The sequence below is a fragment of the Neolamprologus multifasciatus genome, chromosome 16, assembly GCF_963576455.1.
Source record: "Neolamprologus multifasciatus chromosome 16, fNeoMul1.2, whole genome shotgun sequence".
In the NCBI taxonomy this organism is placed as follows: Eukaryota; Metazoa; Chordata; class Actinopteri; order Cichliformes; family Cichlidae; genus Neolamprologus; species Neolamprologus multifasciatus.
Window position 1 is genome coordinate 17,539,993 of NC_140454.1, and position 16,007 is coordinate 17,555,999.

Below are 16,007 nucleotides of genomic sequence, written 5' to 3' on the forward strand. Positions count from 1 at the left end.
TGTTTGAGGGATTTGGAAATGGCATGTGTTTTATCATCCATGAGAGCTTAAAAATTAAGCTTCAAGCATAATCCAAACTCTATCACTAGCTGCCTGCCAACTGTCACCCTTAACAGAGCCTAACCTAAATCCTATATAAACCAATGAATTAGATCTTAACCTCAATATTATACAGTAGCACAGTACAGTATTATTTTCATCTAATATATCCATTATTTCATTTTTCATACTAGTCTTTCCTTAAAAAAGTAAAATAATGTAGCCTGTTAAATTGTGTATGCGTGGTGTTTTTGTTAACATTTTAGGCTTTTATGGCATTTTCTCATAAAGCCATTTATGAGCATTGTGCTGTCATGATAGTTCACGCGGGATTATACCATGTTGATTCTCTCATGCATGAATGGCATACACAGTCTTCCATTAGTTATGAACCGAGGCACGTGTCTTTGCCTCTGCAAGCAAATGGAGCTGCTTGCATAACACATCCCATGGCATGTACACACAGTGGTCTACTACAAGTGAAAGTTCAGCTTCCTAAATAACAACAAGAAAGTGCAACAGAAAGTCTGGGCCTGTTTTTTTATAAAAAAAAAATTCTTTATATACAGATATATATATATATATATATATATATATATATATATATATATATATATATATATATATATATATATATATATATTTATATATTGCACCAGATTATTGCTGTAGTTATGTGTGCACATTGCCAACTGTGGACACAGTTTCTGTTTATGTATATCAAGGATCTAGGCACGGCCATATGGCCAGGATGGAGTGCTGTGTCTAGTTAAAGCAGACAAAAGCAGACTTTTCTGGGAGATAAATACCACACATGAATCCATCCAATCATGTGGCCGACTGCTCGCCCTTGGGCCACAGCGCCATGCATCAGTGGCCTGTTTTTCCATGACAAACAGGCCGCAGCACTTAGAGTGGGGACAGGGGATGTGCAAAGTGCAATGACCCTGCACAGTGTACATGACTAAGAATCACATTTAGCATGTTGTCTTGGGGTTATAACAGGGATGATTTAAGATGTTGATGATAGGCAGTGTGCTTTCTGTACTCATTTGATTTATTGTGCTGTTCCCTGAGTGTGGGTGGCTAGCCCATCTGATTTCTTAGAACAATGTGAAATGCCATGCTCCTTTGCAAATTGCACTGGCATCTTATATGACTGCAACATTTAGTTTTTAACGGGCAAAAAAAAGCCTAATGCATCTTTGCATTGACATTGGCCTTGGCAGGAGATTTGCTCTGCTGGTGTCCTTCTAGTTTAGTCCAACAGACTTAAGCGCGATGCTCTAAAATAGGTAAGAAAAAAAAGTCGATTAATAAAATTCGAACTAAGCAAAAGGTGCAGTTACATCTACAAGGAAAAGACCCGAAAGTTGGTTTCCAGTCCATCAAAGCAGATTTTGCCTCACATAATAACAATAAAAGTGACTTTTTCATTACTTTGTGGAGCAGAACAAACAGTAGATGCATTCATTTGCATAAAATGATGAGAGTGGCTCCATGCAAAACAAAAATCATATTGATATAATAAAAGCAACTGCTTGGCTCAACCTTTATGTTGCAAATCTATTTGAAAAAGCTGTCAAGCGCATTTTTTTTGCAATAATGTGATTTACACTATTTGCCTGCAAATCTGATTTGTTATAATTATCTACATTGCCATATTGCCTTGCCACAGGTAATTCATCATAATTCATTAAACAAATTGAAATGTTATTAAAGGCAGTTGGACAAAGCCCTTGTTTTCATTAAGTCTAAAAGACAGTCTTGTATTTATTTATTTATTTTAATTACACAATTTAACCAGTGTGCCTTGTCAGTAATACAGAGCATTTACAACACCAGCAGCTATAAAAACAAGTTGTTAAATATACTCATGCCATAGACAGGAAGTACACAGAAGTCAATCGCACTCAATAAGATCCCAGGATATCACGTTCCTCAAATCAGATAGCCACTCTTGTGTCAACACACTACAGAAGCTCCTCCCTGCTGCCCGGGGAGGATAGGATTCACAGCATCCAGCAATTATCTGTAATGTGGGAGAAAAATCAATGTGCCCATGGAAAGCTGCTAAGGTCACCAAGCCGACGCTGTCACTTGAATCAGGAGCTCAGTGTTGCTGCAGGCTGGGCTCCAAGCCTCTCGGCCAGAATTTGTGAGCGCACGCATCATTTCTAATGCCATGGATTAGGGTATTATTAGCCAGACAATATGCAGCATAATTGGTTTTTGCATGTGATCATGGTTGAATGGAAATTTATCAAAAAAAATAATAATTCAGCCATTTGTTACTAGTTTGAAATATAACTCCCTACTCAACTTTTTCAATTTTGTCACCACTGTTCCAAATAAACAATATGCATAGTACTTTGAATGCTATGCATATTAGAGAATTATTAGTTTAGTTTTCATGCCTCAGTCCAAAAGATGTTACACATTACTGCAGGCAAAGTTACACCTGACAAGATTTACTGTCAACTATTTATAGCAGAGTGGTTTGATACGATTTGACACACAATTTTTTGTAAGAAACTTATACCACAGTCAAATAGGTGACATATTTCAACCCCAAATCATTTGCACATAAACTCATGTATCTTTTGTTAGTCACAAAAAAAGTGCAACAGCTTTTGACTCACCTCTTCTGCTGCCGGTATCTATCCAAACTGCCACCAAAACAAATTTCATGTCTGCCTGTTTTGCCAATTTCCATGTTTTCTCTCTCAGGTATGAACTCCCAACTGGAACAGTGTGAGTGTGCCCGGTCTGTGGGTGACAAGATCCTGACAGTACGCTAAGAGGAGGGAGGGGCAGGCCTCCTTGAAACATTGATAGTCTGGCGTAAATTCTATTAACAGCAACACGATATTGAGAAGAATGAAAAATCAATACCTTGTGGCCAGTAATGTTTGAAGGATCAGGCCGAGTGGAAAAGTGAAATGGCATGGTGTAGCTGTAATGCAGAGACTGCTTCTGTAAGTGGTTAATCAGGTGCGTGTCTGACATCTCGATTGCATTTTCCTCTCACCATTACGCCCATTTTCTCCATTCGCTGTAGAGAAGATGTGCTATTAAATGTAAGAGATGGTAATCTGAGAAATAATAAAAGCCTCCAATCTGATATAGATGCACTATTCTAAAGAGATTAAAAACAGGGTTTTGTCTTCCCTTCTCACGTTTCAGAAGACAATTTTGCTTCACTTCTGTGCCAAAGGCATCAACACTGGGGCTGCATACCCGTGAGCCATGTACACGTTTGAATCTTGAAGAGCACAGCACAAAAATGTTGGGGCGTCCACGCTGACTGGATGAAACTTTTGCATGCTGCAGCTTTAAAGTGAAACCTCCATTTTTGTGTTTTAACCTTAAACAAAGGAAACTGGATCTGCACAACTGTAACATAATCACATAGTTTCTCCCCTCTGCGTCACAGGCTTAAAAAAAAAAAATCCTGGACACTATTAGAAAGCTGTCTCCACGTTTATGCTCACTGACAGCTAAACAATAGTTACCATAAACAGAAAGAGCAAACACACCATTTCAAAAGGTGTCACTCTGTTTTTGGTTTGTCCCTTTTGGACAGGCTATCACTTTAATGTGGATTAATAAAGGTTCATAACACAGTGATGCCATTGGGTGCTTGAATTAAACATGTGCTTCACAGTCCACCAGCACAGACAAGTGACAGAAAGGAGTTATTGCAGTAAGCTGAATTAGACTTATTATGCAATGTTTATGTTTTTATATGGTTCTTAGATACAAATGTGCAGAGTTTATCATGCAGGAATTTGCAGCAATGCCATGTTCTGCAGTGTATTTGATTCCATAATGGTTATATCATAAAGTAATTCCAGACAAAAAAAAAAAAACATTTGCATTTTTTCTAACAAAATGCAAAACTGTGCAAAATATAAATGCCAAAAATGCGCTGAACCCCTGCTTCTTAAGAATTAGATTGAACAGAATCTATTAGCTCTCTAAATGCATATTCATTTGCTATTGTGATGTATTGTGTTTTATAGCATCTGAATACCGCCAAGTCAGAATACACTCTTGCATATTTAGGACCCTAAGGAGCAGCTATATTGATAAATTTCTGTCTTGAAAAGAGAACAGATTTAATTCAACTGCATATTAATATTTTCAGTTGTGTTTAATCAAATTGCCCTCAGCTAACCTGAGGCTATGTGACATCTCAGCATAAATATTCGATACAATGCGCACATGTGGCTAAAAGGTTGCTAATAAGTGGCAGATACTAAATGCAAAGATGGCTAGTCTGTCCAAAAACAGTAAAATCTCCATATTAACAAATAGAGCTGCATACCATGCCTTTACTCATTTGGCAAAGTGAGTAATTTAATGCCATCTAGTGGTCTGCTGTAAAGTTCTTGTTTGTTCAAACCAAATAAAGCATATAATCTCTCAGCTCTTGCCATGCTGACTCATACAATGTGGCACATTCTTGTACACATAATTCCAATTCTTCCCATTTAAAGTATTTCTTAAACAACCAGTAAGCCTCAAAATACAACACATATTATTATGTTTCTAGAGTTAAAAAAAACTGTGCTCTTCATATTTTCATCCCAAATTGGAGAAGTCAGTACAGAATCTCAGTGACCCACGTGACTTAAGTAAAGAAGTGATATAACTTTCTCTTTTGTGCATGGATGTAAAAAACCTAAACCAAACTGTATTTTGCCAGGTATTCCAAAAGTCCACACAGCGTGTTTGACCTAAACACTTATATTTTACAAGGCTAGGTCAATGTAAGCTGCATCTATCCCTCTGAGAAATGACAGAACGGGAAGTCTGATGAGAATCTGCAGGGAGTCTTACGCCAAACCACACCACCACCAAATAAGTGGATCAAACGCGGGGCCGCTCTCTTATCACCACTTCCCCTGTCTGTTTGGTGGGCTCTGGTATCTGATCAGTCCTTATCGTGCCCATACAGTGCTGGTTCACATGTCATGTTATCACACAGGTCCCTTCCCCGGGGCTCCCACAGGAAGAGCCTGTTCCGAGGGCACTGCATGCCATGTATCTCAGCTGCTCTATGTTGAGCTCAGGGTGATGGAAGAGAGGATCATGAGGTGGGAAAAGATCCGTGTAATATTTCTGTCTTTATTGTTGCTAAGATGTAAGGTTTAACACAAGAGAGAGACAAAACCATACTTTGGTCTTTGTATTCATGGTGTGAATGTGTCCCACAGAAAATTAATCTACTGGCAGTTTCACTTTACATCAGTGTAATGAACACAGGCCCAGTTAGTGTAAAATGGACTTTACCATATTACCAGATCACAGAAAGACATATACTGTACATTTGGAGTCTTACAAAAAAGATAAATTAAGCTTCTTTCTAACAACTCTTTCAATTAAGTTAATGAGTTCATACTGTATGTAATAAATATGCAAGCAATATTTGGATAAGGTGTAAAATAGTCCAACAGTCTCATTTTTATTCTACAATAATGATTGTTCCAGCTTTCTAGGCGTCTCTTTAGTGATTTATTATTTTTGCATTGTGTTTTACGCTTGTGTACACGATAAAAATAAATAAATGAAAAATAAAAATTCAGCTGAGCCGCAGGAGGAACTTAAATGCAAGCTTTCTGAGTCACAGCCTACTCTAACTCCTGAGTGTATTGGCTGTTTTGGTGTTCGGGGGAAAATTAACATAACTTCTTTAAATGGATGTTAAATGATGAAAGCAGGAAGCAGTGAGTCAGAGTGTTGGGAGGTGGAGGAGGCGACCTGGGACTCCAGGCGCGTATTTTATAATTCATAATACTGAACATGGTGACGCATTGGGGAACCTGCTGCTGCTGTGAAAAAGTCCTTCTTTCGCTCGTTTAGTTTGGACCTGATTATGAATCAGTTTTTCCACTTTTTTCTCCACAACCTGACAAAGTGAAGAAGATATGTCCGCTCAAGGACTGTTAAGCACTGTTTTTTCATGCTCGCTAAGCCCCAAAAGTATTGCCAAGCGGAGACTGAGGCAGACCAGGAGCTTGGACTCGGCGTTGATGCGACATTGCGGTACCGAAACTGAGGAGACGTCGACTAAGGTCAGTTGACTCACCAGGTTTGATTGACTGACACCACAATATAGGCTAACAGGATTTTCGGCGTACTTCCTCTGGTGTTAAATGTATTAGAAGAGGTCGCAGACAGTGATAATGTTTGTAGGCGATTATTGTGTGAAATGTTTTTGATGCTGACATGTTTTACTAAACTTTGGAGATGCACGTGTCCTAAAATTTAGGTTAAAATACAGAGAAATATTAAAAATGTTTTTTGTACCTAAGCGTGCAAGAGCGAAGCACAAGAGAGAACTTGTTTATACTGTTGCAAAATTCAGGAAGTAGTTTAAATTCCCGTATGGATGATATATAGCCATTTATTATTTTCTCTCAATTTTGCCTTTAAGGAAAACGCTGAAAAACGCGGAATTTGCTTTCAACAAATCTATCATCATTATTATTATTTTGTATTATTTGATTTATTTTTGATTTTCAGGTGGGCTAAATATCATAGGAAAATCCTCAGTATTGCAACACCACCAAGTCCATGACTAACAGAGCTCTTAGTTTCATGATGAGATGTGTAGACTTTTGATGCAGTCTGTGTGTCACGGGACAGTAAAAGTGATTCAGCTGGTTGCTTTTGTCAAAGTGATGTCAGCACAAATCTTTGTCTTAACCAGCTTGTTGAACTTTGACACATTTGGCGAATCTGACACAGTGAGGGAAATCGTGTCGAAGCACATATAAGGGCTGAAGTTTCTTCAGTATTAGTATTTTTGCTATTGTGTTTTATTTAGCATCCTATATAAAAAATACAGCTGTTCTTAAGAACTCATGGTAACTGTTTGTATTTTATAATGGAAATGCATTACAGATGTGACATTCTAATAGGCTTCTAATAAATGTCAGATATCTGGTCTCTCTTGCAAGTCAAAACCTCAGAGCCTTCAGAAATTCAGTTTTCAGGGAATCTGAATGAAGCTGGTTTAAGCTGGAGACACACCCTTTGTCAGCGAAGACTTTAATGTGATTTATGACTTTTTGGAGTGTGTGCATGAGTTAGCATGCACCTTTTCTCTTTTTTCTACTGAGCATTGTTGAATGTTCCTTGTGTTGCAATAACAAGCTTAGACGTGCAGGCAAATAGCAGAGTTACTTTTAGTAATATTAATTTAACTGAGAGTGGGAGGAAGTATTTACACATTTATAGAAAGTGCAGCTGTGCAATTCCAGAACAAAACTAGGAAGAACTTCAGTCCCTTGAGCTGAAATCTGAAGTCTGAGATCATTTCTAGAGACCCACGTGACTGGTGTTAGCTTACAGCGACAGCAAGTGCCTTACTGTATGCAAACTTTATTCAAGGTCACAAATCAATGTCACATTTTTTGTTTGAAAAAATGTTTTGTCCGCCAAGTGGTTCATTCGGAAAGAGTCGAAGTCTTCTGCAGAAATATTAGTAAAAACAGGCTGACAGTGTTTTTGCCTTTCCACAAAATACTGCTGTATCTCCACCCACTAAATTCCCCAACTTTGCTTTTACTAGTGTTTTTAATTACTTAAATGCCAACCGCTATTGATTTTGCATAAGAGAAGATCACACAGGCAAACAGAGGGCTTACAAAAAATATAACACTGGTTGACACTGCTTTCTAATGATGACATGATTCAAATGATCAGGATGATTGGGAACTCATTGCTCCGTCAGTGTGATCTTGACATTAAAAAACACAATCTTTTCTTGTTTAAAGGGACGTGTCAGAACGGTATTTTTGATCTATGTTATTAAGCGGTTTGCTAGCTCCATAGGTTGAATATCATTGTGTTTTATTAGTGGTGTACTCACTCAGAGTCTCAACAATCTGAGTGGAGATGGAAAGCAGAGACATCTGGTTTACATGAAGAAAGCCTCTCTTTCTCACAGTACAGCAGCATGACCTGATCCTTGGCTACAGTCTCTCAGGCACATATTTCTTCCCACTAGAGACTGTCCGACAAGAGACTGCATGGCATGGGGCTAAATCTGCTGGCTTACAACTGCAGCACTATAGTGTAAAGTTTAGTGTCTGATAAATGTTAGATGTAAACATATGTGCAAAATCATTGTTTTATATCATTTTGTCTCACATCCATCCTTCCACTGGTTACATAATAGAAAAGTTACGATCTGCTTAGTGTAAGTTAAACTGTATTCTCAGCCAAAATTCCTGGATACTTACACTGAATAACTAAAATCCAGTCATAATCTTGGCTTCTATGAGCTGTTAAAAGCTTATGGATCACTTCTCACTTCTTTGTTTGTTTTTTTGTTTATATTATAGTTTAAGGGTCGTTCCCCCCCAATATCATGACAGTTGGTATGACTGCCCAACACTAAGTCTGTAACTTTTTAATATGAGTGTGTTGGTTCTTTCTCATGTCCTTATAAGTACGTAGACTCAGTTGCAGTCATGGTAAGCGTCCGTTTGAGCTGTTTTTGATTTTGCCTTTTACTGGCTGCAATTGGACTGGAGATATCTGAAAAATGTTTCCTGACTTTTAAATCGGTGATGTGAAAAACTGCATATTTGAAATCATTAAGTATCTTTTTTGGCACTCAGTTTTAATATTGTTCACATGGAAAGTCACAGAGCGTTTGAAAACTTGTAATGACTTAATAGAGCCAGATTAGATATCCAGCTATAAATTAGATCTAACATGGTAAATGGCAGGGTTATAACTGGGTTATTGCTTATCAAGCCTTTAGAGGGAGCCATGCATCATTTTGCAGGAGTAATGTAGTGAAGAAATGAGGATATTAATCACTGGAACAGTGATTAGGGCTTGTTAGGAGATAATCTCCAAATGATATCCACACTCATCTTGAATTAATTAGTTACTTATTAGCATATATTTTACAAAATGTATGCAATTATACTGTTATCAACTTTCATACTTGCACTGTTCATACACAAGATCATTAGTCCGTCATTTGCTTAAGCTGCATGGCTATTGGGTCACATTATTTATTAACTTCATGCCAAGTAGGAGGAGGCTGAATATATAGGTTGATAGATTTCGTCAACAACATTAAAGCAAATTTGTTTCTGATGACTAGAGAGCTTCTTAATCTATTCAGGCCTTTTGCATCATTATTTATCTATAGATACTGACATAGAGCCTCAATTCACAAGCCACCAAGCATGCAAGCAATTTTCAAGCTTTCTAAAACTGCAGTGTTTGCGGCATTAAAGTTGAAAATGAGAAATCACAGTGAACCTCAAAACACATCAGAATGGAGCCCTGCGCGCTGGGTATATTGTTTCATGTAGAAAAAGAAACAGTGCAGCTTTGGCGTCATCTGCATTCCTCTAAGCATCACAGCACAGAGATGTCCTGAAGGGGGAAAAAAAGAAAAGAAAAAGAGCTTGCAGGAAACTCAAAACTGCACTCTCGAATCTCACTAAAAGGAATTAACTTTATTAAACGCTGGAGGAGGCTTATTTAAAGTGAAATCGAGCTTGTTTTCAGAACACTGCAGTTAGAAAATATAGAACTAACAATAGCGCTGAAAGCAAGACTGCAGTTAGAGTGCATAAAGGGCCCTTTTGAGTCACGTTTGTGACTCACAACTGAGTACGAGGTGTTTCACCAAATTGTCGTCATCTTTCAGTGTGCACGTAAGCGTTGTGCTTTCAACAGGAACATGTGGTTTCTGAACATTAGCTCTTAAACTTTGACTGTTGTTGCATTAACTTAATAGGAACCGTATTGTAGCAGGGTAAAAATTCCAGCTGTTCCAGCTGTTGTGTTCCCAATGATATGACAGTATGATTATCAGTCAAAATCTGTTCCAGTGGATATGATATTAGCCTTTAAATGTATTATTATTGGTTATATCTGTTAGAAACAGTGTAACAAAAAATCATAAACCACCCTTTTTAATTGTGAATCCCTGTATTCACCTCTTTTTCCAAAACTACCTAATGTGGCGTGCACAATAAACAGTTGCTTAACTAACACATGAGCACGCACACACAGCTTTCGTCTATCTGTTTATTTTTTAGCACTTTAATGATTAACCTGCTACTATGATATTCGTTTTAGAGTAAATTCGATTGATCTCAGCTGTTTCTCAAGTTTTGTGGAAGAGCTTGCCGGTGATTCAATTATCACTGCTAAGCTGTCCGAAGAGCTCTCAAAGTGATGGAGGATTTCTCCACCCAACATTGCAACATTGCCATCAAAATGTGTCTGTCTGGCGTGCTGCTTCCTGTTTATCATCCTCCTGCAAAGCATTAAGAAAACTCATTTCCAGAGAATAAGTCTCAGCGCACTTTACAAGAAGATGTGGAAGAAAAAGAAACAAGAAAAAGAAATTTGAGGCATGACTCTAGTACAAAGAGATCTACAGGTTTTAAGCCTCGCTTTATTGTTCCTGTGGAAGAAGTAATTGAACTAAGCAAACCTGTAGATTGGAAAAAGTTTGGAATTGCAGATGAGAATGAAACTTTGTCTAAAACACTCAAATATTTTGAGTTTGCTTCTCGCAAGAAGCCTCTGCTTTTCAGAAAGGAGAGCTTAGATTTGTTGACTTGCGTAAAGCTGGGATTATAAAGTAATTTCAAAGTTAAATATTCATTAACTCACAATTGTCTGTAAGTAGAGAAAATTAAGCACTGTGGCTTCTTGGTAGAAGTGAGCATTTACTGAAGATTACTCCAAAGACGCAAAGCAGAATGCTCATTTAAGTAGATGTTATTAACATCTCTTTTCATCACTCTCCGCTGCGAGCAAATCAGTGAACAGACATGTTGACGTTAAAGTGTATGGGTACTACAAAGGTGTGGTACATTGGAGGACTGCTTTGTTGCCTCTGGGCCATAACAGCTTGGCATCACCCACATGAAAATTACATTAGCTCTTTTACAGGATAAAATCACAGTGGCTGTTTATGAGTTGAAGCGCAGCATGTTAATTATTTATGTGTATTAACATGAGAACATTTCTGTGTTAATAGTAATAAATACTTGAGCTTCCGGGAGATCATATCACACCTAATAACCTAAAACGGTTCACATGCTTTTCATCTCTGTAGCTGCTGGCCCTTTATTCTGACTACCAAGTTCTGCAGACACAATTCAGAAGCTTTAATTTCAGCACTATGTCGACCGTAGACTGTGCCAGCTGCTGTCATGTTATGTCAGTGTGGACGGGTTTCACCTAAGGAGCTGCTACAGACCTATCATACAGTAGCAGGAAAAAGTGGAGACGTCCGAAGCAACACTAATGATGACCCTGTTCTAGTGAAGTGAGTACCTCAACCCAGCTCCTGAGGACATGAGTCGAGGGACTGTAGGGTTACATTTTTCCATGAATTCATTTTCTCAACTACTTATGCAATTCAGGATTGTGGGTGGGGTTGATGCCTTTATAAAAGACTCATATTGAGTGCAGATACAGATGAAGCCTATCTGCAGTGAGCACAGCTGTCTGCTGGATTTAACAGTCTAGCCCTTATTTTCAAGCTATTTAACTCTAGCGTTAATGTTCTCTGGCAAACGGCTAGTGTAAAAGCTTACATGATATAGGAAACGTGAACTCACCAAGCCAAAGGTTGCAACACTGTGCACCAAGCAAAATGGCATATTATTAATATGCCAATAGGTCTAGAGCATATCCCAGCTAGCAAAATGCCCAGAAAAGTAAAAGAACGAAGTATTAAAGTATCATTATACTTTAATATACTCTTTACTTACTTTTTTAAACTCATTTACTTATTTATTTTATTATAATTGGGTTCCCAAACTTCTCAGTAGCAACAGTGCCTGGCACGGACTTTTGGGTAATGTAGTTCTAAGAATGATTGACACTTCTGAAGTATCGCGCAAAGCGAGAAACTGTTTAACCGTGGGTGCTTCTGATGTACCTGCAGGTATGCGCTTCTGTGCTTTGGGATTCGTTTGTTTACTTGACACAAAGAGGGCTGACTCTTCCTGTCGCCCCCTCCCTGCCAGGCCTAACTTTATTTATGAGGCTTGTAGCAATATAAATCGTACCCAGAACTTGTGTCACTTGCCAGTAGACGTGAGGCCGGGCAGTGCTGGCTGTAAACATGTGGGTTGCTTGTATCAGGGACGATGGTGTGAAATCGGTTAATTTGGCACTACTGGGCTCTGAGCGCAGTTGAAGGGTCACTTGTCGTCCGCGGAGACTTTGTGATGGGGGATCTGGAGCGAAGCATTAATTACGCTGTGAGTAACGTTTCAGAAAGTTAGCAATCTGAGCTGTTGACGCGCTGAATGTTTCCTAAACAGTTTGCAGAAGTGGACGGAACATTTTGCAGGCATTAGTGTAATGACATAAACTCAGGACGTGCGCTTATGCCCGACAGACTTTAACGCTTTTGATCCGTACGATTTTAATAGAGGTAGCATCACAATATTTCCACTCATGCACCTGCACTTTTACTCAGCATACATTATGCGTCAATATTATTAGCCTTATCTTATGATGGCTCAGTCCTCTAAATAAATGTATTTTTTTTGTTTGGTTGTTTCGTTTTTGCAATAATGGAGGTTTAATAATTGTTGCAAAAAACTACAAACACAAAGGGAAATAACAGCTGACATCCACCCTTGCGTGCAAAAATCTGTATACCAGTGTTGAATGTAGTTGTTTCATTGCTTATTCAAATCTAATGCAGAATTCACAGTACAACTCTCCAGCAAATAATGTTGACACAGTGTAAGGGCTCCATAGAAAGCTCTTCCTGTAATGCCCCATTCAATGGCTTCCTGAGCACTAAAGAATATTCATCACCCCTCTGGATTTTGTTTAAGGGTGGTTGATTGGTGTAATCTGAGCTTTCAATCTAGCTATATTGTATGAACTACCTTGCACATTTCCTCTCATTGTATTCGAGGAAGCGCTATTGTGTTTCAGCAAGGCTTTGACTTAAATTTAGGTCCTGCACAACCGGGTGCACCTGTACTTGAGAGTAGTGTATCAGTGAAGCTGGAGTGTTTCAAATTTAAATAGATATTCAGATCAGTTGCTATAAGAGTATATGAATGGATTAACTTAATCACTTGATATTAACGTACCAGTTTATTGTGGATAATGCCCCATCAGGGACAAACATGAGCAAACGGTAATTCCACCTTTATGATGACAGCTTCTGTAGCATCTTAAAACAGCTTTTTAGCTCTGAGATCACTGTAATCTGACTAATTTGAAACACTACAAAAGGCTACTACAAAAGGCAGTAATTGTCACAACCTGTTAATGATATGAAAAAGCACTGAATGAAATCTGTTCATGTTTGGACATGACAGAATTGAACCTATTGGCTAAGAGATATTGCATAAAAGAGGACGGTGCTTGGAACTGCACAAAGCAAATAAGTGGCTCTTTGTTTCTGAGTACTGTAACAACTGGGAGAGACTGTGGGAACCCAGCTCACCATCACATCAGATACATGGAGTGCGTTTCCACTCCCATACAGTCACAAAAGAGGAATGTGTGAACAAAGTGACATAACTGCAAATGTGACTTACTCATGGCATTTATGCAACTGCAATGTTAATGATGTTGATCGCGCATATGGTTTTGTGACCTGGACATTAAGGTTTTAAGTGTGTAGTTTCTGTCCAGTGGCCAAAAAGGTAATGCCAAAAAGCTTTGTAAAATGCAGACAGCTAAGATAATATTTATTTACCACTCATCCATCTTAGGGTTGTGAGTGATCTGGAGTCTATCCCGGCTGCCAAAGGGCAAAAGTATCTCCTGCTCCTTGCCCCTTTGAAAGAAAAGCCCTTTATTTTCATGTATATATTATATACAATTGATCAGAACTGTTGTAAATGGCAAGTAATGATTATAGGAATCACTAATCATACATTTTTAAATGGAATATAGTTGTACACAAAAAAAATAAATAGAAAATCCAAGCTTATCACATTAAAAGCGAGACTGAACGTGCATCTAACATTTAAAGCTGGCAGCAGAAAAGAGTCACAAATCTATTGTGATACATGCCAAATACAGGTTACTGACTACTGCCTTTGCACAGTAAAGAAAATATGTTTGTCATAGAATATTATTTGCCCGTGCATTACAAAATGATTAGATGCTAAAGAGCAGCTTCTTTCTATAGTAGTTCCATAAAATAATATTTTTTATCAGTTAGAATTATGCAAGATTATGTACTGTAAAGAGGAGGATATCTAAAACTGTTCCAATTCTAGTTGGTACACTTAAGCACTGTTTTTTTTTTTTAAGTACTTGGCAAATAGGTTGTTCCAGCATGCTGGGGAACTTCCCACACTTCTCCTGAGGTTTTAGGCTGTCTGCATTGCTTCTGGCTCTTGATATAATCCTAGACTGACTCTATGATGTTGGGATCAAGACAGTCTGTGTGGCCCAGGCGATCTGTTGCAGGACTCGTTGTTCTTCTTGTCACTGAGGATAGATTATGACTGTGGCTAAAGGTTTGGGCTCGGTGTCATGCTGGTGAATGAATTAAGGCTTAGTCAGATGCCTCTCTGAAAAAATGCCTGCGTCTTAAACTTTTTCACCGCTTTTATACTGCACATTGTCATACTGTATGTGTGCTAGATAATGGTATGCTACTGTTACACAGCCCTAATTCTCATTTAATGGGAGTGAGCCACTTTAGTGTAAGCCTTATCCCGATAATGAGTTACTAAGCTTCTTTGGAAAATGGCTCATATGACTGGCTTGACTGTACTGGATCAAAGCAGGGTAATCTCTGGGATGGCGATGCTCAGAGGTTGAGGATTTCAGATCAGATTATTTTCCTTGTCACTACTCCAGTATAAGACCTTTAGAATATCTGTCACAGTGTTTACTAATGAAGGATTTTTCTGTGAAATGGCTTTTTAGACGATAGACAAGCACCTGCTAAAACCGTACACACCATCACACACTATACTAAATTGAGCTAAAAAGAAATTAAGATGATGCGTTTCACATTTAAGGGGAGCTATTATTGCACAGTCAGTATTGATGTTCAGCTGATCTAGGTAAACTTTTGCTTTTTGTTTGGTTTCCAGCAGCTGTGCCCTATGGCAACGTGTTTTTAGGTGTTGCACAAATCCATATGTCAGTTTGTTTCATTCAGGTAAAAACAGTTATGCTATGAGGCTTTTATTTATTTGTTTATTTTTAATTTGGGAAAAAAACATTTACTTGGCCCCAGCTGACTATTACATGGTAGTCAAAGGTCATAATGACATTAATACATGTTTCAAGCACTATCACTTGTTAACAGAAAGAGTGATTGTGAATATATTTCAGTTTTAGTCCCACAATGAACTCGTGAGTCTAATCTTTGATGACACATATATGGCAGTCATGTGAAAAAGAAAGGACTCTGTAGTTCTGTGAAAAACTGAGTACTTAGTACGGCTTCCATAGAAATTCAAAATGTAAGTAGATGATGATAATCACATGCACTTGATTAATTTGTCATCAGCAAGTGTGACCACCCCTATTAAAGCCTAAGTTTATAAGGTTTTTGTTGATCTGGTGTAATCGGTGCAATGCCGCAATCTTCACAGAAGTGGAAGTCCCAGCAAATTTATTCAAAGGTCAGACTCAGAGAGTCAAAGAAATTGGAGGAAAAAAAACTAAGAGCTACATGTCAGTCTTTACAGGACTCAATTAGCATGCTAAATGTTATAGTTCATGACAGTGCATTTAGGAAAAGACTGAACAAGCACGGCTTGTTTGTAAGGTGTTGTCAGGAGAAACCCTCTTCTCTCTAAAAAAAAACTTGGCAGCACGGCTTATCTTTGCAAAGTTGCATCTGAACAGACCGCAGGAGCTCTGTAACAATCTCCTTTTGTCAGGCAAGACCTAAGTGAAGATGTTTGACGAAAACCAAACACAGCATATCAGAACAAACACCTCATACCAGCTGTTAAGCT

At 38.3% G+C, this 16,007-nt stretch overlaps 2 protein-coding genes across 4 annotated transcripts in view; one reads left to right on the forward strand and one right to left on the reverse strand.

Annotated features, from left to right (window-relative positions):
- LOC146500616 (FERM and PDZ domain-containing protein 4-like) overlaps nucleotides 1-2,783 on the reverse strand; it is a 35,429-nt gene extending 32,646 nt beyond the window's left edge. Inside the window, exon 1 of the mRNA XM_085136600.1 lies at nucleotides 2,682-2,783. Coding sequence (XP_084992726.1) covers nucleotides 2,682-2,755 — 74 coding nt within the window. The 5' untranslated portion in view covers nucleotides 2,756-2,783. The remainder of the gene's footprint in view (nucleotides 1-2,681) is intronic.
- A 2,899-nt stretch (nucleotides 2,784-5,682) lies between these two features.
- The window catches only part of LOC146500617 (rho GTPase-activating protein 6), a 29,043-nt gene continuing 18,718 nt past the window's right edge, over nucleotides 5,683-16,007 (forward strand). Inside the window, exon 1 of one of the 3 annotated variants that reach the window (XM_085136610.1) lies at nucleotides 5,683-6,119. In XM_085136610.1, coding sequence (XP_084992736.1) covers nucleotides 5,973-6,119 — 147 coding nt within the window. In that variant the 5' untranslated portion in view covers nucleotides 5,683-5,972. The other 2 variants (XM_085136612.1, XM_085136611.1) reach the window with 2 other exon arrangements.